At 39.8% G+C, this 21240-nt stretch overlaps 4 protein-coding genes across 5 annotated transcripts; 2 read left to right on the forward strand and 2 right to left on the reverse strand.

The window, feature by feature from the left end:
- The first annotated feature begins 2358 nt into the window (after window positions 1-2358).
- l(2)34Fc (reeler domain-containing lethal (2) 34Fc) lies at window positions 2359-3140 on the forward strand. Its single transcript, XM_030387142.2, has 2 exons — window positions 2359-2667; window positions 2733-3140. The coding sequence occupies exons 1-2, from the start codon at window positions 2359-2361 to the stop codon at window positions 2901-2903; spliced, it is 480 nt and encodes a 159-aa protein (XP_030243002.2). The 3' UTR covers window positions 2904-3140.
- A 193-nt stretch (window positions 3141-3333) lies between these two features.
- mTTF (mitochondrial transcription termination factor) lies at window positions 3334-5254 on the forward strand. Its single transcript, XM_030387140.2, has 4 exons — window positions 3334-3919; window positions 3979-4408; window positions 4638-4788; window positions 4859-5254. Exons 1-4 carry the CDS (start codon window positions 3463-3465, stop codon window positions 5099-5101), a joined length of 1281 nt encoding a protein of 426 aa, XP_030243000.1. The 5' UTR covers window positions 3334-3462; the 3' UTR covers window positions 5102-5254.
- A 247-nt stretch (window positions 5255-5501) lies between these two features.
- LOC115563712 (non-lysosomal glucosylceramidase) lies at window positions 5502-21162 on the reverse strand. Of its 2 annotated transcripts, none has more exons than XM_030387138.2 (7): window positions 20668-21162; window positions 10552-10821; window positions 8021-8541; window positions 7701-7956; window positions 7264-7637; window positions 6966-7199; window positions 5502-6892 (listed from the first exon to the last, which is right to left on the reverse strand). In XM_030387138.2, the coding sequence occupies exons 1-7, from the start codon at window positions 20892-20894 to the stop codon at window positions 6033-6035; spliced, it is 2742 nt and encodes a 913-aa protein (XP_030242998.1). In that variant the 5' UTR covers window positions 20895-21162; the 3' UTR covers window positions 5502-6032. The 2 variants fall into 2 exon arrangements, with proteins under 2 accessions (XP_030242998.1, XP_030242997.1); XM_030387137.2 differs by having other exon boundaries at window positions 8021-8655.
- Window positions 13002-15222, reverse strand: LOC115563713 (uncharacterized). Its single transcript, XM_030387139.2, has 2 exons — window positions 15037-15222; window positions 13002-14981 (listed from the first exon to the last, which is right to left on the reverse strand). The coding sequence occupies exons 1-2, from the start codon at window positions 15077-15079 to the stop codon at window positions 13378-13380; spliced, it is 1647 nt and encodes a 548-aa protein (XP_030242999.1). The 5' UTR covers window positions 15080-15222; the 3' UTR covers window positions 13002-13377.
- Window positions 21163-21240: the final 78 nt, after the last annotated feature.

The raw sequence follows: 21240 nt of genomic DNA on the forward strand, positions 1-21240 counted from the left end.
AAAAGAGACTATTATAAAATATAGTAAGATTAAAGCGTAGTGCCTTAAATATTTTTAAAATTATTGTTAAAATAAATAAAGTTGCGCTAAAAATAACAAATAAAAATAAACATTTAGCAGGACAACAATAAAAGTTCCAATACTTAAATAATAAATTTCCGAAGTCAACTTCATAATATTAATATTTACTATTATTTCTTTGCCAAGCATTGGCATTTTTTTAATAAAGCAATTATATACATATACATATATGTATAATTAATCAATTGTTTAATATTTTTCCCAGTTTCTCGCATTTAAGCATTGCGTGTTATTAAACAATGCTTTGTTAGTCTTCCATAGTTCATAGATTTATTTTGCTTCAAGCCTCAACGAACTCATAATTTTTTATATTTAGCATTATTTTTTTTTGCCAAAACATTACAAAACATCCAATAATTGAGGCTTTCGGTGCTTGGCAAACGGCAAATAAACGATGAGATTTTATTTAAACAAATCAGGCAACCGGTTTTTCTTTTTTTTTTGACAAATTAAACAACCAATGGCAACAGAAGACAAATTATCTTTAATGTAGCTAGACAAACGGCTGAACTTTAACATATAAACAACATACATATGCATATATAACTTATACATCTGGTATATCTATATATATACATATGTAAATCTGTGACTTGAGGCTGGGCTCAGTACCACGACAAACTGGCTTGACACTTTTTTTGTTCGATTTTTTTTCCATAATGATTCGCTCAGACAAGGTCTTTTGTGCTCGACTGCGTTGGCGTGCGAATGGACGGCTTTGACGACAGACCATATAACATCGAGCGAAGATCGTAGAACATAGATCAAGATTGAAGAAGAACCTAACGATTGTAGATTGTATATAGCATATATAGTATAGGATACTGATTATTATTTATTATATGTATATAGTCTATCATAGGTCGGTTATAATAAATTATACATCATAGATTGAAGATCCTACATCTTTAATCTATATTTGTATATGGTACATAGTCCATTTTTTCAGCTATGATATATTGGCCATTGTATATCGTAAATTTCATAAAGGCATATCGAAGAACGTAGATCGTGCATTTTATAGGATGTATAGGATAGTATATCGAAGATCGTAAATTCATATAGGTCATCGAATATCGTATATCGCTTATCGTTGAGAATCGTAGATCGTTATTCGTATATCATTGTTCGTAGTTCATCGTTTGCTGCTTAATAGGAAATTAATAAAAGGCCAACCGAATTAGTTGCCTTGAACTTGAAATGACGTTCAGGAAATGATTAGAGCAATTGAAACATTTCGCCCTGCCTCCTCCAGCCTCCGTCACGACGTAATAAATTATTTCATTTCTGCTCACAAAAGGCCCAGCTGAATGATCATTTCGATTTCAGTTGATGGAATCGCACTTTCATGGAAATGTACTGTAAACTGGTTTTCTTTATAATTTATTTTCGAATTTCGTAGAGCTCCAAAAACCAGTTATACATATGTATGGTTCGAATTTTGCTCTCTTATCTTTTTTTCTAAAGCTCTTTTTAAGCAGCATGCAAATGCAACTTGGCCAAGCTGATAATTATTGTGTTATACATGATATGTGTATGTGTATATAGGATTACGATTTATGGACGGGGCGTGCTTAAATTACTTAATTTTGGCAAGTCTCTAAAATATCTCTTGTGCGTTAGTTGAACCCGACTTTGGCATAGCCGCATATCGATTTTACTTCATTTGCCAAATATTCAAGGCTAAACGACGACTGCTGTTCAAAGTGCATCAATATAGAAACTTGTCGCTAAATTCTGGTTTTTAATTCATACATAAATTGTAAATGCAATATGGAGATAACATTTATACAGCCAGTTGGTCAAGCTGGCCAAGGGCAGTGCTAGGAAAATGAATAAAAGCTCATATATGAGAAAAGGTCGCACACATTGTTGTAAAAGTTAATTAATTAGCGAAACAAAACAAAACAAAACAAAACAGAAACAGGCCAATGCAATTAGCCTCTAAATTCAAATATTTATTAAACGGTTAACAGCGATTTGGGACCATATGTTAATTTTTAATAGAACGGATTACAGTAGAATTGACTGTTAAGAAGATAAAAGCAGCCGGTAACAGTTGTTCTTCGTATATTTGAATATACAATGCTGTTAGTTAACATAACCCATCAAAGCTACATTAATAGAAATTGTAAGTTATCATTGGCGGACTAATGTTATTATTAACAGAAACAAGCACAGCCTTTAGCAATTTACATTTTGTTATTTTAAGAGCAACAGTGAATAATGTATATTAACAGTATCCATCTCTGTCTTCTTCTTTCTACTGCAGACACCATGTTCCGTTTGCTACTAATTGCCGCATTTCTCGCTGTTAGCGTGCACGCCTACTCAGAGGGCGCACCAAAGGCCGCTTGCCGTGATCTGACCCCACAGCACGGAGCTGAGCTGCAGACCAAGAAGCCGCCATATAGTTTCTCGGGTCCCTCACATGTGCGTGGCGATCAGAAACTGACACTGACACTGGGCGGCGATCAGTTCCTGGGCTTCCTGATCCAAGCGCGCGACGGTCAGAATCGTGTGGTGGGTCAGTTCAAGGTGGTGGACACGCAGCACTCGCAAACCCTAGACTGCTCGGGACCACAGGTGAGAATATAACTATAAATACTTGAAGTGTATATGCAAATACTAATCATCGAACTTCTTTTTAGGACTCCTTGACCCATTTGAACGCCGTCAAAGGCAGCCCTCTGAGCGGCGTTACCTTCGAGTGGATCCCACCAGCAGGCTACAAGGGAAATGTCAAATTCATGGCCACAGTGGTGCAGACTGGCTTTGTCTACTGGGTGGGTCGCGTCACCAAGGACATTGATGTGGAGTAAATTGTATTGTTTTTCAAATTTCTTTTAACTTTTTTATTTCCGATATGTGTTCTCGTTTTTTCTAACTTACTTATTATTTTGTCCATTTGAAGGCTAATGGAATTTTTTGTGATACATATTTCATGATTTATGTACATGTTTAAACTTGTTCTTAACGGTCAGTTTGTCACATGCCTGTGTTAAAAAAAACAGTATTTTTGCACAATAAAAACAAATATGAAAAACAAACAAGAAAAATCGTTTAATATATTTATATTTAATTTAAATAATGTTTAAACCTTCATTCGTTTACTTACATATGTAGTTATTTACAAAACCTATATTTTAATATTTTTCAAATCGCGCGCCACTTTATGCAAAAGAAGCTAAGGCAGAGCTGTTATACATGCGCCATGTAAGCAGACTGCGTAGCGAAGCCACCAATCGGACCAAGACAAACATTGTGGCAACGCTGTACACTCAGCTGTTCGGTAACTTGTTCTGCGCGTACAGATTGTATCAGTTTTTAGTGTTTAATATAATAACAATTTCATCAGAACTTTCATCAAATATTTCGAATATGTTGCGCAATCTAACTCGTCGCTTTGATTGCGCGCTCAGACTGCAGCGGCAAACATATCCACACGCAGTGCGCTTGCTTAGCACAACAAATGTCAGCCGCGCGCTTTTTACACAATACGCCTGCGAGAGTCGCTTGAACAAAAAGCAGCCCACACTGTCCACCGCCGCCGCCGGCATCAGTATCCATGCAACGCCCACAGCGCATGAGGCGGATAATGAATATGTGCCGTATCGCACAGAGCTGGAGAGCGGCAGTCGCGCCAGTGCTTTGATTGCGGCGCTGCGCGAACGTTTTCGGCTCACCGACGAGGAGGCGCAGCGCATTCTGAGCGATGAGCAAGTGCGTCGTAGCTATCGCAGTCGTTGCATGACCAATGCGGTAGACAGGCTAATGCTGGAGGGCGTGACCAAGAAAAGCTTTTTGGAATATCCCTGGCTGTTGGTGCTCGATCAGCGTACGAATAAATCTATTATTTCAAATCCCTCATAATTATTATTCTAAATCCTTTTTTAGACCGTCTAGAACTAAAGCTGGAGCTGATCAAATCGATGCACATGCTCGACATTAATCACTTCGTGCCCTTTCTGCGTCTCACGGTGCCACGCCTACGCAAGCTGGTGGGCACCTTGAATGCGGAGACCAATGAATATCCGCAAAAGAATCGCGTTTACTATATCAGCGAAAAGCTCGGCGTCAGCCCCGAGATCGTCACAAAATATTTGTCGAAGCGACTCTTCATACTGGAAATGCCATATGAAATGTTCGAGAAGAATCTGGAGCACATGATCCACTATAATGTGTCACCCATTAACATACTGCGCGATCTGTGGGCCTTTCGCTATACACCCAAGTCTGTGGAACTGCGCCTGGAGCGCGCCCAACGTGCGAAAAAAGATAAGATAATGCCTTGGATGGTGCGCTGCCCGGAACCAATACTGCAACGGTAAATAAAAGGGAGATATTTGAGTTAGCAAGAGATTGAAAATGGGATTTCTTTCATATAAGGGTTTGTCAAAATTTCTAGACATCGGGAAACGGTGAACGAAGCCTACATCATTCATGATTATCTCTGAAGCTTACGCTAGGCTACTAGCAAGCCTTTACATGTACTCTTTATGTTAAGGTACATTACCGATTATATAAAACCTTTCGATATATTTTTATTTCCACAGCTCTCTAAAGCTCTCCTTGGATGAACTGCAGGTGCTGGGCGAATTCTCCTCCGTGGTGGAGTATTTGGCGCATCGCTTGGGCTTCAGTGTGACCGAAACAAAGGCAATTATGGATCGACATCCGCAGGTGCACACAGTGCGCGTTACAAAGGTTTGCCAATCGAATAGTTTGCCTTTATTTTTCGTAAATATAAATTACTGTAACTGCACTTTCCCGACAGATCAAAGAGGTGCTGGACTATTTGCTGGACGTTGCGAAATTCACACGCTTTGAAATTGCGCAAGTGCCGCGGATTTTGTGCCACAGCCTAAAGACCACACAAAAGCGCATGGAGGAGCTGCAGTCGCTGGGCTGTCGCCCCTCTACGCTGGTCATCCTGTGTCGCAGCAGACGGGAATATGAGAAGTTTTTGCAGCAATGGACCAGTCAGCATGGTGCGCCACAGCAGATCAACAGCAGTTAACGCGTAAGTAGGTCCACAATTTTAACTGTTGATCTTAAAGGGCCACTGATTTGCTTAGAGTTATATATGTATATAGTTTTTATTTCGAATTAAACTGCGATAAATTGTTGGCTTGCTATACAAATTCAGACTGTTAATAAATGGAAAAATCAATATCTATTGGAAGGCGAGCATTGATTATTTAGAGTTAGTCTCGAAGAAGCTGTTTCCTGATTAGTTTTCAGATTAGCAAAACTAATGGAACTGTAAATTTATTTATCAACTGAAGTTCAAGTCCGTCTTGTCTATGTTTCCTACACCTAGGTAAACTCTATATTTTGTGCTTGGCTTATATTACGTACTGATTAACCATTCAGTGGAAAATGCCCAAAAGCTTATCAACATATTTCTCTCTTCCCAAAGATTTCTTTCATGAATTTTATTTTCGACAGCAACATTTGAAATATTTGAATAATTCTCTTAATTTGTAAAGACATAAATACATATATGTATACATAATAATAATTAATGGAGCCAGGAGAATATTTGTAAATTTGTAAACAACTGGCTTAGCTAACATTTAAATACGTTTTGTGCTTCTTTGAATACCATTCAATAATTGTACTTGGAACAGAGCAGAGCGCTTAAGCCGGTGCCCCTTGATAGATCTTAGCGAGTGTGTGTTTTGCATAAACTTAGTGGCTAGAGAAGACATTGAGAACAGGTAAAGGATTGAACTTAGTTTTTAACAAATACATAAATATATAAAGCTAATTGTTGAAACATTTGAATACCATTTTTCTCGTAACGTTGCGACCGCTAAACAGAATAACTAAAAGCTAAGAACCTTTGTGTGTTAGCTTAGGAAATATCTTTGGTTTGGTAGCGCGTACATACATATATAAACATAGATAACTCAACTTATAGATCATATAGATTGTACTGTTATGACTTAGTCGCGTAGCGCACGGCGTCGCTCCCAGGCCACCTGCATGGACCAAATGCTCAGGGGCCGCATATAGCCAATGGAACGATAGCGTTTCTCGCCATAGAGCGCCTCTGGTGTTTCAAAGTTCATGCCGATGCGTTGAGACAAGGTCTTGTACATGCCGCCGGCTGTCTGGAAGGCCTCGTCGAACATGCCCTCCTGTATCATGGTTGCGGCCAGGGCGTAGACAACGCCTGGCCACACCTCCTCGGCCTGAATGGTGCTGTTGTCCACATGGCCCGGCTTCGACGGCTCACTGGCGTTTGCTATGAAGCCATTGGCGGCGCCAATGTTGCCATCGTGAAAGCCCATCACATTGTTGTCGTAAATGCGTTTCAAGGCGGTGCGCACATTCTCCTTCGGGTAGATCTCATAGTCAAAGCCGCACGACTTCAAATACCAATGGCCGCACAGCTGATCGGCCATGATCGTATCGCGATGATTGTGCGACAAATCGAAGCGATAGTAGCTGCCGTTCCATAGCTTCTCCTCCAGCGACCGTTTGCCCTTCTCCAATATGTCCTGGTAGCGCAAACAGTCGTTCGGCTGATCCAAAAGCGTGGCCATAACAGACATGGCCTGCAGTGCCGCCAGCCAGAGGCCGGAGCAATAGGCACTGGGTCCATCCATAACCCATGCATCGTAGGTTTGATCGGGCATTTTGGTGTTCTCAATGAGGCCATCATTATCCTTATCATACTCAATGGTGCGCTCCATGATGGCCTTGCAGGCGCCATACATGGACTTCAGATAGACCATGGCATCCATGAGATAAACCTTGCCATTCGTTTCATTGATGTACATGGAAGCAGATTTGCGATTCTCTGTAAAGTTGAGGAATTACATAGATTATATATATATATATTTGTTATTTTATATAGTGGAATTTCCGCCTACGCTGTTTGCCATCTGCCGAACTCTTGCGATTGTTGTCCTGGCTGTACTGCTCGTAGAGGCTCTCTTTGTCTATGAACTCAATGGAGCTGAATTTGCTGGCATTGTCCGCCTGCGCCTGGGCCAGCTCGTTGAGCACATAGTAGTCCCTGTAAACCTGTAGCACGAACTTTGTATTGAGATCCTTCCAGTCATTGACATCGTGGATGTTGTAGCAGTTGATGAGCGTGAAGGGCTCTATAAGTAAAAGAGTATTTCAATTAGGCAACTGATTTAGCGTAGCCCAACTACAACTACTTACCCTCATCGGGATCGCCCAGATCGTGTGGCACACAGTTCTTGATCTTGCGCGGCATCACTTTTCCGTCGTATAACATTTTCCGTGTATCATTCAGCTCGGCGCCAATTGCATCCTTGAAGTCGTACTGCAAACTGACTTGCAAATTGGGCCAGAGATGGGCCAAAGCGGGCGAGGCATAGAAGTGCACATCGTACGTATTGTACATTCTGTACTCGTGACCCTCCAGATAGCCGAAGCGGCCGTAGGCCAAGCGCGGATCATCGAAAGCCAGCTGGTTGCCCAGCGAAGAGTCGCACTTCAGCCAGATTGTGCCGCCGTCCGAGATGTAGTAGAGCTGATTGAATATGGCGCACTTGTACCAATCAGGCAGGCCCCTATGCATATGGGACAGAGATTAGCTGGGAATATATTGTATATGCTGTGTGCTGCGGACTCACTCATCATTGAGAATGGGTCGCTGCCAGGCATCGATAAGTCGCTCCCAGCTGGCGTACTGCTTCAATGCATATTCGCATATCCTGGGTCCGCACTCGCCGCTGTCATCGAAGTATTTGGTGTAGTAGCGCGTGTGGGTTTGCAGTTTGCGTGGAAACTGAATCTTGGGCATGTCCCAGGCCAGCACGAATTCCAGCTCATGCGATGCCTGCGGCTTGAGGGCCAACTGGGCGCAGACAGCGACGCCTATGTCCTTGGCTGTGAATGAGAAAAGGAAAGATTTAGATCGCTATAGACTTCATTAGATCTCAATCGAACCCACTTTTAAGCGTCTCCGACGTGGGCTGCTCGTTAAGCTGTCCGTACTCCTTGAGCTGGGCCCACAGCTGCTCGCCGCTGCCAGCCGGATCGAACTGCGGACAGCGCGTGATGCTGATCTCGGGCAGCACGCGACAGGCGAGATTATAGCTGCAGGGCATATCGCCAATTGTTTGCCTAATGGCCACGCCCTTGGCACTGCCCTCGGCGATGAGCTGCGATTCGGGATTGCCCTCCGCATCCTGCTTCTTGTTGCCCGTGCCGTTCTTGAAGGTGAACGTGATGGAGACCTTGCGCTCCTGATCGCAAACGTTTTGGACTGACCACACGAAGACGGCGCACGGCAGACTCGACTCCTTGTAGTCGTGCGGTATAACCGGAGAGATCTGGCGACAGACCAAGCGGACGCCATAGTGCGATAGATCGTATTCGGTCCAGGCGCGCGGATACAGACCCGTATAGCTGCACCGCGAGTCCTCGATATTCGAGTGCCAGGTGCTCAGCGGCTGTCGGTTCCGGCTGCAGCTGCAATGGGGCAGTTGACATTTAGTGCTCTGTGCCTCGGCCTCATCGGTCGAGGCATCAATATCGTTGTTGTTGGTGCTTGGTGTCTTAGTCTTTGCCTTGAATGATTTGGTGCTACACATTCCCAAATGGATGGCATATGGTTTGTTGTTGTTGTTGTTGTTGATGTTGTTGATCGACGCACGCGCGCGCGCGCAGAAGCAAAAGCAAACACAGACAGACAGCCCGAAAGCAAAAGCAAAAGTAAAAGCAAAAAGCCATATGGAGAGGCAATTTTCATTTCGTTTTATTTGTTTATTCCACATTTCCCCGTGTTCGTGATCATGGTGGTATTTTATTTGTTTAAAGTTTGTTATCAGGTGCAGCGAAAATGAGAGAGAAAAAAAACAACGAAATATTATGCTGTGAAATTATAATTGAAACTCGTTGACATTTGAATGTTAATTAGTGGAGACTTATCCGTTATGGGGGCATTCGTTAGAGTGTGGAGAAAGGTGTTCGTTTTAAATATTTCGAAAAGAGTTTCGGTTAGGAAAGTGTTACATTACAAATGGGAGAGACTATAAAATATATAGAAGTAAGGAGTAAAAGAAACTGTGAAGTATATATTGAGATGTAAACATTGTATATAGGGCAGAGTGATATACACAGCTAGAAACTAAATATTATAAAGTAATTTTATAGTTTTTACAACTGGAAATAGGGAGGTTAGGTTAATATAAGTGCATAACTTATATTGACGTGTACGTAGATAATACTGAAAACTCGCTTGGAATACAATTTTATAATGAATTTCAATTACTAGTTGAGCTAATTGAGGTAACAGATTATTTACATAGCTTACATTAATGTTAGTTAAGAACTCTTTTGTGATTCAACATTTCGAGCTTTTTCATGGAGATAATAAAGTGCGTTAAAATTAATAGACGACTATTGACTAAATATACTCAAGCTCAAACTTGAGCTGAATCATATTAAATTTTTAATAATCCCCACTGTTAACTGTAACAGCCTGCTACTGTTAAGCCTCAGGGATTTATTGGCGCTGTTACTGTTAAGCCATTAATCTTGGTTCACACTGTTAATGTAAATATAACATTAACATTAACATTTATATACTCGAATTTCGTCTACAATTTAAATTTTTGGATTGAACATATATAGTAAAGGAAATCAAAGTGTTTTACCCACAAGACTTGTTCTCAAAGCTGTGCAATATATGGTTTAACGTGATTTGACACGCTTTTAATATATAATTTTATTTATATAGGAAAAAAATAACAGCAATCATTGTAGCTCCCAGTCAGATCTTGAAAAAAGCCCGTCAACTCTCTTTTGCATCATGTGAACGAGCATTGAAGCTGAGCGAAATTAATGTCATTTCATGTTATAAATGTCGCTCGATTAGAGCTACACAGAACACAACACGGCTAAATATCACAATTCAAATTGAAGCTAAATATCCCAACTATTGCGTGTTTGTTAGATAGCACAAACAACTTTTAGAATGAAAAACATATTATAAACAGCACAAAGCTGAAATGCTGAAAACCAGAGACAAATATAATAAATAAAAGCAAGAGAAATGCGAAGCAATAAAGCAGAACAAATAAAACAGAAATCTGTTAAGCACAAATATTTGTGATTATGAAATGGTTGACTAAGAGTTCAATATTGATTAGTAAACACAGATTGACAGATGTTTGTGATGGACAAATTGTATGTTAGATAAAGCTAAATATATAAATATATCCAAATATGAAAGTAAATGTGGGAAGTGAAGGAACAAGTTTCATTTAAATAATATAGATTGATAGATATTTACAATAGTTGAAGTACAGGACACATATAGTAAGATATTTATGTATATGAAAGTATATAATATAGATTGATATTTGTGATAGACAAATTGAATGATAGATATATGAAGTTAGATTTTTGGCAAGTACAACTTTAAGTTAGATAAAGAATAGTTAGATTGAAGCGTAGTTCTCTACGTAACCGACTCACCTGCAACGGGAGAGCAAACTCTGAAATATGGTGCAGCCTTTGTGATCCTTGATGGTTACTATAAACTGATTGGCTTGCACCACATTGTACTCATAGATGCCCGGGCGCATTTGAAAGCGACAAAATTCGCCAGCATAGCCACGCCCAATGCTGCCGCCGCCAATGCCGCCAATGGGCACGCCATAGATCTGTTTGCCATTCTCCATATAGTAGTAGTCCATATAGACGCGACGACCTTCGCGCGACACCTTCCAATAGTAGGCAGCATATCTAAAAGAGAAAGAAAGAGAGAGAGAGAGAGAGAGAGCGAGATAGAAAACAGAGTATCAGATTTGTGCCACTCTAATGGACTCCCTCACTTCATCATGCCGTTGACGCTGATGTCACAAAAACTGCGTAAATGTTTGCCTAGCCCCAAACAGGGGTTGCCTACATACATACATACATAGTTGACTACATACATACATAGATCGAATTTAGGGCTAGTCACTGAAACATGCCAACCCGACGCAACCGCACTCACCCCGTCCCACCTCACTTTCGGAAGGTCACTCTCTCGGTGGTGCGAAAGTCAAGTGCATGGAACCAAGCCCAAGCGGCTGTAGGGTCAATGGCGCTGGGTTACCAGGCGGAAATGTCTAAGAGAACGAGAAACCGCCCTAGTGTTATGGACACATAAGTGCTGCGACACATGATGATTGTGTGGTCAATCGAGAGCCAAGTTTTACTTAACGGCAAGCTCACTTACATGCAACACTTTATCGTTGTTTCTGTAGCTAAAGGTAAGAGTTGGTTAATCAACTGAAGAACCAATTCTTTGGAACTTCATTATACATTTGACATGTAATTTAACATGATGTTGAAAAGTTGAATTCCTCTTATTATATAATCTCTTAATTTAGTTGTCAAATAAATAGTTCACTGAGATCTAGTATAAATCTAACTTTAAACAACATTACTAATACATTTTAATAGAGTCCCATATAACCGCTTGGTATATCTATCCGGCTTGATAAGTATTTATATGAAAACGAAATGTGCTCATCCAGTTGTTTATTATTTATCAACTCTCTTGCATTTACCTATGCGCATAGCGTTATTCAATTCTCTACCTCCGTTCTGGACAAACCCTTGCCACTTATGCTTTTAACAAGGCGTGACAGCACTTCACACTCACACACACACACACATACAAATACCTCTTGGCTGACTAACGGGCAGCTGTTTTGAATGTTAATAAGCAATTGTTTATTGCATATCGAATATTCATAAGCCCTCATGAATAATAGCTAGCAAAATAAGACTTAATGCGTGTCAAATACAACATTCTAACAATAGAAATAAAACTTAAATGAATCCATTAAATTTAGTCATTTGCAATCAGAATAATTCTCAGTACACATACACACATATCTCTACATCTCAAATGCCCATAAGCCCATGAGATAAAACTCATTTAAAACGCTTCTGCAGCGCATGGCACGCCTGATTGACTCAAAGGGATTTCCATTCCAGACGCGCTTCAATTTATTCAATTAATTTCAATTTAAAAATTAAATTTCTGTTCACAGATTATCCCCTCTTTATATACATACATACATATATATGTATATAAATGTTGTCTCTCGCTTTTTGCATTTTTTGTTTACAAAATAATTTGGTGAGTCCTCTTTAGCGACCACAGAGAGTGTGGTCAACCTCAAAATGTTGGCGGAGCTGCCAAGAAAATTCCATTTTCAGGCCGCGAGGCATTTGACTTTTTAATTGGCCCTCGAGAAGCACGCTATTTAGGTGAGCTTGAATTGTAGGCAGCGGCTCTAATGACACTTTTACGTGGAGGGTTTTTTGCTGTGTTGGTGTAAAGGTGGGATTGTAAGGCGTGGTCTTTTATAGCAACATGGACAAGGCTCAACTTGACTGTTATATTCGTTATATTATGATATGATGATTGATGTCATATAAGTTGGGTATATTAAATGTCAGGTGAAGTATCGATATGTTATCGATTACTAAAAAAAAATTAAGTGCAGCTTATCGACAAATTATTGTTATATACCAACGATAATTTAGCAATATTAATCAAGGATTTCATGTTATCGATAACATTTCGAAATCGCTTTCTTTGTATTTATATTAATTGTGAATTTAGAGAAACATTTACAAACACTTTAAAAATAATTTAATAGTTTATAAATGGCAAATTTTTCAGTGATTTGCAAACAAAAGAAATTTGCAATAAGTTATCGATATCCACTCGAGAAAAAACTTTGATGCTCTATTAAGTTTATCGTCTTTAAAAAGCATTCCTTAAAAATCAATCGATTTTGCTTATCGAAAATTAGTCTAAATACTCTCTGTAAACGTAAAACCTGTTCAAATTAATAGCTCATCTGACTTTTCAAACATTTATCGATAATATACAGTTGCAATATTTTTCTCGCATTCAATAGTTCTTGGTCCATATTCGACTAGTCGATTTTATTTTTTTATACTGATGTGTTACATTAATTTATCGATAACCTATCGATTTAATTTTGAAATATCTGGTATACAGTCACATTTATTATTCAAATGGAACGACGCAAATGACTTCACGACAATTGGAAATTTTAAAAGTTCACGCCTAAGGGCCGCATGGTCAAAGAATAAATATATATAATGGGGTTACACTCTGGTCTCTCCAAAAACTCGGACAATTGGAATTTACAAAAATTTGTTGTGCCTAGTAATTTGTTAAAGAATATCAACGAAAGTCTATGCTGCTGCTGCTGCTGTTGCCACAGTGAACCAAAACGAATTAGCACTGGACAAGAGTCGCATCGAGCCTCAGCAGGATGTAGTACGCTTGAGGTCCAGCTGGGAGTCGCCAGCGCCCACAAATTCGCTATTCGATCGCTTGATTACGCTGCGTTTGTCCATCGAGTCGTTGTCGTCGTCGTTGTCGCCATCAGCGGGTCCCATGGCGCCCATGCCGCCGACGAGCTCCTCCTCGCACAGCACCGAGGCCAGGAGTTGGGCCACGAACTCGGCGCGTTGGGCCAAGAATGTGATCTGCTCCTCGGGTGGACAGGGTGCAGTCGATGTGGCCGATAGGAACGGATAGCACAGATAACGCTCACGCTCCTGTTCCAGCTGCTTGGCCTCAGCTGTCGGCTGTTGTTGTTGTTGTTGCTGCTGTGGCTGCTGTTGTTGTGGCTGTGGCTCCTCCTCCTCGATGGTGCGCAACATGACCGCACCCGAGACGACATTCTGGCCCAGCAGCTCATTGGCGCCGTGTGCCAACTCACTGAACTCGACCAGACGCTGGCCGGGACTGGGTACCGGCATCGGGCCCGGGCCGGGTCCGCCGCGCAAACGCTGCACATGCACCTGCCGCACTCCGCTGGTTGGGAAGCTCTCCATTTGAATGCGTGGCGCTCGATGGCGCTGGGCACGCGTCACGCGCGTGATTTCACCGGGCGGATAGAAGGCGCGTCGCATATTCTCCGTCGCTGAATTGTGCCCGAAGAGATTGATGGTGCGTCCGTTGGTCGGCTGATTGGGCGCATGATTGGTGACGATGCGAAAGTTGCCCGGACGACTGCTGCGACTGGTGGGCAGCGGCTCATTGTATCTCATCATCTCGGAGAGCGTGGGATGGCCGCTCAGCTGATGAGGATGGTGCTGCTGCTGTTGCGGCTGGTGCTGAAGGGGCTGGTGATGCAGCTGCTGGTTCAACGGCAGCGGCGGTCTATCGAAGCTGAGACGCTGCCGGGCACGATCCAATAGGGACTGACGACGCACTTGGTCCGGTATCTGAAAATTACTGTCGACGTTGTGGTTACTGTTCGATGCCGTCAAGGTGTTGCCTTCGGCCACCCAGGGCGCCACCTCGACGGCGCCGGGCTTGGCAATGCGAAACATTAGCGGCGATATCGGATGCTCTCGCTGATAGCTGCCATTGGGATTGAGTGGCTCCAGGAAGAGATCCAGCGAGCCCTCGTTGCGGTTCATCAGTTCGTTGCGTGACGTTGCGGCCGAGGCGAATACGGCCAGCTGTTCGTCCTCTAGAAACAGGCGCACCGCCTGCTGTTGCTCGAATAGGGTGACCATGGTGGACACCAGCAGTGTGCTGGCGCCCACATGCTCGGCGGAGACATGCTCCAGAAATGTGGACTCATTGTAGCCCCACTGCTTGCAGTACGGACATCGATAGCTCTGCGGCGGATCGTTCAGGTATTCGCCACCAAAGTAGAGCTCAACGTCGCCCGGCGTGAGCACACACTTGACCGGATGATCGAATGGATGCTGAGCTGTGGTAAAATCATTGTCATAGCATTCCGCACACATATTAAAGTCCTGACAGCTCAGGCAACGATAACAGCGGCCCGTAAAGTCCACCTTACTGCAGCCCTTGCACACAATGTTCTCATGACGGTTCATCCTGTTATCTGTTTATGGTTCGAATCAGCCCTCTCATTCGAAAGTTCTTGGGTCAACACTCACCTAAATTCACATATATCAAGCGATAGGGAGCAATTGTTCCCATAAATATTCGCACACACAACGCTTTCACCGGGATAATTGAAATACATACGAAATTACAAAATAGCTGTAGCTCGTAGTAATAAATTGCTTGGGTCTTTTAACTGAGATTCGGAAATGATGTTTTTTACAAAAAAATTATTTTATGATTATAAACGCAAAGGTTTGGTTTGTTATGTTTGTAGAACAGTTTTTGAAGTTTCACCAAGTTGGAATTATTCTAAAAGTTAAATTTGAAAGAGGGAGAGAGAGAGAGAGGCAGTGGGAGAGAGAGAGAGAGAGAGAGAGAGAGAGGGAGAGAGAGAGAGAGACTGTATTTCTTCTTCAGAATTTACAAAGGTTCATAATCTGACTCAGTCTATCTAGTCGATCTCATCTGCCTAAAGCGCGCATTTAATAGCTTTAACTAGCTTAATTTAATATATAAAGTCAGATACGTTGTAATGTTTTTATTAGTTCGCCAGTTGTGCAACGAGAAACTACAAAGTTATAATTGAATTTCATTCCATTCCATCCACTTAGCCAGACATTCAGCCAGGCATCTAGGTTTATTCCATTCAGCTGCCCGCCCGTGCACATTGCAACAATATTTCCAACTTCATTTGTAATTTTACTGCAGGCAGTGGGGTTTGCACCTTTGCGAATTACCTTGCCGAGCCACCCAACTATGTCCGAGGGAGCAACGAGGAAAGAAATATTTTCATTCATACGCCCTATTAACGGGTAGTCCAGCTGGCAATTCAATTAAAAAAACTATTTTCATGTCAGCTCGGGACAGTTGCAAATGGAAACGACAAATTGACTTAGGAAACAGATAGATATTGCTCTATATATATGTAGATATACATATACAGATATGAGAGTTGATAAATTTGATAAATCAATTATTTTAAGCCTAATTGAATCATAAATATTTCAACTCATCACTCAGCAAATTCACAGAGTTTCTTATCAAAAACTTTGACGTATTTCTGTAAAAGTCTCATAAATCATTATTTTGAGTAAATAGACAAGAACTCTCTGTTAATACTCGCAGTCATCGACAGAAATTTCCGTTCATAAGATTCTCAGCCAAAAACGAAAATAAATATTTCATTCAAATGCATGCATGCTATTTTTACACAATTCCATAAAAATAAAATGCAGCCCGGAATTCGAAAACATATTTTTCAGCATTTCATTTGGCTATAAAATAGCAAGTAAATGAAAATTCTTCCCTAACAAAGCCAAAAATAAATAAAATGTGACAAGTCGGCAAACAAAAATAAAAAACTAAAAGGCAAATTTCAGGAGAAACTTAAGACGTGGAAAGAACTCCCCAAAGGCATAAAAATTGCTTTCATTTTATGGAGACACGAATGAAAGATTTGTACGTTTTCTAAGATGAAATGCCTCGCATGGAAAAACAATACGGAAAAGTGCTTTTGGGAGTTGCAGCCGGAATGCCTGGATGAACACGTCATTTGAGTGCAGGGCGAAGAAAAGGGGACTAAAATGAAATGAAGGAAGAGAAGTTTTTAGGGATTGGGCATGATCGACTAAGAATTGCTCTGGAATGGAATTGTTCTTAAGTTGGAAACGAGGACGATAATTGGTGACGGACGATGATTAGATTATATGGATTTTTTTCGTGGATTGTTTGTTATTATTATAGATTCATAATCCTAGCTAACTTAAAGCTGAGATAAATGTGAATTTAAGCAAACATATTGAGCTGTAATCTATAAAAGTATGCACATATCATCACATCTATTCAAAGGTGTTTTCGCCTCGCCATTTTCTAAATTTTTTAATAATTTCGAGACAACGAAAAATGATATATTGTAAGATATATGTTTTTTTTTTTTTTTTTTTTTTTTTCAGTGGTGGTTAAAGGAACTACAAATACCATCTGAAGAAAACTTTTTAAGGAAGCGAAGTTGGACTACAATAAAATTGAATAACAGAAAATGTATATAAAATATAAAAATTTGTATGGAAGTTTATATCATAAGGAAGTTAACTTATTCCCAAAAAATATGCTTTGTTGGAGAATGCCTCAGGAATAACTAAATTCTAATACACTATAAATTAGGTTAATTTAAAATGGAAATTAAAATTTAAGAAAATAAAGTTATACGACAAATTATGAATGAAGGATTTTGATTTATTTTTGTTGGATTACCGATAAACACAATTCTACAGGGTATCCAAAATGGCAACAATCGACAAGGAACACACATGCCGACAATTCATTGAGCTGCAGCAGCAGCAGAGGGAGCCAACGATCTACGGGAAACATTGCTTGGCTGGTTGCATGCCTCAGGCTGTTTCATGTGTGACAAGTTGCCAAGGAAGGAATCTGGCAGGATTCAGTGGAAGTCCTGACGCCCACAGCGCACAGCGCACAGCGACAAATTGCGACTAACTCGAGTACACATGTTATTCGCCTGGGCTACAAATTGATGCTATCTTTGATTGTGTGCAGAGCAACTGAAATAACAAAGAGCAGCCGGAATGGTTACATGGAATCCGCTCTGTATATGCAACTGGCTCGAGGTTTACTGCTTAGAGCTTATCAAAATCCAGCCATACTTGAAAAGCTTCTATGTGGCATACATATGTATATGTATATGTATCAAGGTTATACGCACTTTGCACAACTATTTCTAATCTTAGTTTCATTTTTGATTGAACAGCTGTGAAATGTTTTCAAGATTATTTCATTATTCATTATAAAAAATAGAAAGAAAAAAAAAAACCTTTCTCGGAATCTTCGCTTTTGGACAAAGTCATTTGTTCTACCGAGATATATATAGTATATCGTAATAATATTTGTTTTCTTATCATTATAGTTATTTGATATACCCAGATAAATAATTCTTTTTATCTAGTATACAAGTTCTAATCGAAAAGTATCACAAAAAAATTAACGTATAATCAAAGACAATAAAATACTTCAGAAATACCCGAAAATAAAGCTTTATCAAGCGTTAACGGCTATCCGCATGCAACAAGTCAGATTATACATGAATATGTATACTCCACATATGATAAGATTGGCATTAGTAATACCAACTAAAATATTTCATATACTTGACAAGGCTCACAAAAAATAATAATAATAGTATTTTACACATTCCCAGATAAGAGCAGAATGATACAATGCTCTGATATCTATGACTAACAAGCGAATTATTTTACGACTTTTAAAATGTGTGCACGCTATATATATTATATGCAAATAGACCCATAACACTAAAAGAAACTATTAGTAGATGAATGGCAAATATTTGAAAAGCAAACATAGAGGTTTTATTTAAAAGGTTATTTTTATCGATAATAATAAGGTCACCATTTTTTGTTGAATTAGAGATAAGAATAGGTAATACCTCAAAGCAAGAAATTAAAAAGGTAGAAAACGGCGGAAATGGGTTTTACTTTTATTTGATTAGCGATAAAAAAAAGGGTCAATTTATCATGGGGAATGAATTGTTGACAAAACTATGGTTTCTTAGAGTTCCAATATACGTTATATCAAAATTAATATACGTATTTATATATACATATGTATATTGTCAGCTCGAAATAGATATAATATATTTCCCTGTTTTTATTTTGATATTTAATGCGATCTCGCTATTTCTGATCTAGTTGAAAGTAGTCTTAAATTATATAACTGTAATAAAATATTTAATTATTAAATATGACATTTTTAATAATATATAATTAATATTATAGAATATCTAACAAGAGTATAAAATTTATACAAAATGAATGCTTGTAAATTCAATGAATTTATGCTGCTCTCTTCAAGAATATCCTTAAACAAAGTTCTATAAGATGTTGTCGAAGGCCTTGTTTGGTTGGTAAACTCCAAAGTATCTACTTTTCACTTAAGGAGAGTCCACTGTACAAAGTTTTATCAGATGTTTTGCAGTTCCTTAGATAGTTTCTAAGAAGCTGCAGCTGTGACCCACATTTGGATGTCAAATGCGAGCTACAAAAGCGAGTTCATTGCACTGGCTGAGCTTGGGGTAGTCCACGGTTGAGGTAGGCAGGGTGGTTGAGAATTTGGGGTAGCATTTGGGGCAGATAGGTCAGTTAGTAGTTCGCGTTGATTGCCTAGCTGGCTGTTCATAAAGGGCCAGAGCTGAGCCTTCGTGCCATGCTATTTGTTAAAGACCAAAAACGAAAAAAAAAGAGCGAATGCAAACAAAGTAGAAACACATATTCAGGTTTCTCTTCTTGTTCCCCCTTTTACATACATTTGTGTTCTGCCATAAATGTAGCCAGGACACGCTAACGGGCGCCCAAGTTGGCGCCAATGTGAAGCAGACAAACAGGATGAGAGGCGGGGCGGAGCGGGGCGGCCGACAGGGGCCGCGACAAAAGCAACAATTTGAGTTGTGGCGCCGCCAAAATGGGGCATGCCACAAGCCAAAGTCAACTGTGTTAGCCATGCACAGCGAGCGAGCGAGAGCGCTAATAAGGTCCTTATCAAAAGGACACAATTTCAATTTGAAGCAGCGCATATCGCAGCGCAATCAATTCTTGAGAATAGAAAAGCCAACAATGTAACGAAACTGAGATGAAAATTATAGTTCAAGACAAGTCAGGCAATGCTTATAGTTATCCTTTAGCTAGAGATGGAACTGGGCTAAGAACTTTTATATAAATATATGCAGGAGATGTTTTGTTTCCGATTTTCAGTAACTTAACTCGCTTAAGTAATAGATTAACTACACAATTATTATATTATATAACCTTAATAATAATATATATATTTTTTTTGTTTTTTTTTTATTTAAAAATAAAAAAAAATACAGTACATTATCATTAAATATATATTTTTCTTCAGCTTTAAAAATCATTTTAAGAATACAATTTTAGTAATTTTTATATAGTAAAATTTTTGCATATTCTTCAAGTTAAAATATAAATTCTTTACAATTAAATATATATTTTTTATAATATTATTATACCTTTTTTTAATTAAATATATATTTTTTATAATTAAGTATATATTTAATTTAAGTTTTTGTATATTTAAACAAATTATCCAAATTATCTATTAATTTCTTCTTGCTCAATTTAAAATTGATTAATAGTAGTTTTGTTATATTTATGACCTACCACATTGTTACCCTCTTCAGCTTTGTTTTATCGTGCTTTCTTTCTACAATAATTAGCAATACTCTAAATATCTTCAAACTCTCATCTCTAATGCGAAGGCTTTGCTTTTGGCGAATTAATATCATTTCGTTGGCGCCAAGCGCACCAAGAGTATTCAATTTATGAATAAATTTGTATGTGTGCGTAAATGTGTGCTTGTGTGAGTGTCATGTGTGTTTGTGTTCATATTGTTGCTATTCTCGCTGTGTATGTGTGACCAGGACCTGACGCTATATTTGGCACGCAAGGGCACGGATCGGGAGTGAGTTACCGTTGCTGCTCTGTTGTTGTCGGTGCTTATACTTAGGCCTAATATTGATTTCACATTATGTGCCTTAAATTAATTATTTACTCAGCTCTGTCCACTCGTGTCAGCATCTGCAGCGACCACGACAGTGACGGCTGCGTCGACGTCAGCTGCGGCGTTGACTCACTCACCTGCAAACGAGCGGAACCATCGGCAGCGATTGTTTTATCGATGGCCGTAAATTCTGATTGCGTTTCTCTGGCCAAACGTGATCGAACTTCAGTTTCAATCCGTAGCGCGGCACAGCGGTTAGTTCATTTGGTTCCGGTTCATGTTCGTGCTCCTTCTCCTGTTGCAGTTGCTCGGCATAGACGGCGCTGGCCGAATCCCCAGCGCCCACATCGTTGCCATTGGCCATTGTTGTTGTTGTTTCTGCTGCTGCTATTGGCGCTGCGATTGTGCGTGTGTTTTTTTTTGTTTTTTTTTTGGGCTTTTGACTAGTTTTGCTTTGGCTTTTGTTGACTTTGTGTGTGTGCTTTATGGGGCTAATTAACACAATTGCGTGCACTTCATATTATTTGCTTTATTGTTTTTATATTAAGGAATTACACACGCGCGCGACACAAACGACAGCAACAAGCATACACGACCGAACGCCGCAACAAATCAACTACAAATGAGCAAAACACGATGAGCGTAAAGCAAAAAAATTGAGAGAGAGCGCGAGAAAGAGAGCGCTAGCGTTAGAACTATCGTTGTGTGTG

Source organism: Drosophila navojoa, chromosome 3, assembly GCF_054131105.1.
Source record: "Drosophila navojoa isolate 15081-1374.11 chromosome 3, UAZ_NAV_1.0, whole genome shotgun sequence".
Lineage (NCBI taxonomy): Eukaryota > Metazoa > Arthropoda > Insecta > Diptera > Drosophilidae > Drosophila > Drosophila navojoa.

Excerpts from the sequence above, each read along its gene's own strand:
- LOC115563712 (XM_030387137.2), bottom strand. The coding sequence starts at position 20,894 with ATGGCCAATGGCAACGATGTGGGCGCTGGGGATTCGGCCAGCGCCGTC. Across the intron at positions 8,656-10,551 it reads AGTTTGCTCTCCCGTTGCAG|CACCAAATCATTCAAGGCAA; the intron begins GTGAGTCGGTTA and ends GGGAATGTGTAG. Across the intron at positions 6,893-6,965 it reads TTCGGCAGATGGCAAACAGC|AGAATCGCAAATCTGCTTCC; the intron begins GTAGGCGGAAAT and ends TCAACTTTACAG.
- mTTF (XM_030387140.2), top strand. The coding sequence starts at position 3,463 with ATGTTGCGCAATCTAACTCGTCGCTTTGATTGCGCGCTCAGACTGCAG. Across the intron at positions 3,920-3,978 it reads GCTGTTGGTGCTCGATCAGC|ACCGTCTAGAACTAAAGCTG; the intron begins GTACGAATAAAT and ends ATCCTTTTTTAG. Across the intron at positions 4,409-4,637 it reads CCGGAACCAATACTGCAACG|CTCTCTAAAGCTCTCCTTGG; the intron begins GTAAATAAAAGG and ends TTATTTCCACAG.
- LOC115563713 (XM_030387139.2), bottom strand. The coding sequence starts at position 15,079 with ATGGGAACAATTGCTCCCTATCGCTTGATATATGTGAATTTAG. Across the intron at positions 14,982-15,036 it reads CTTGATATATGTGAATTTAG|ATAACAGGATGAACCGTCAT; the intron begins GTGAGTGTTGAC and ends AACCATAAACAG.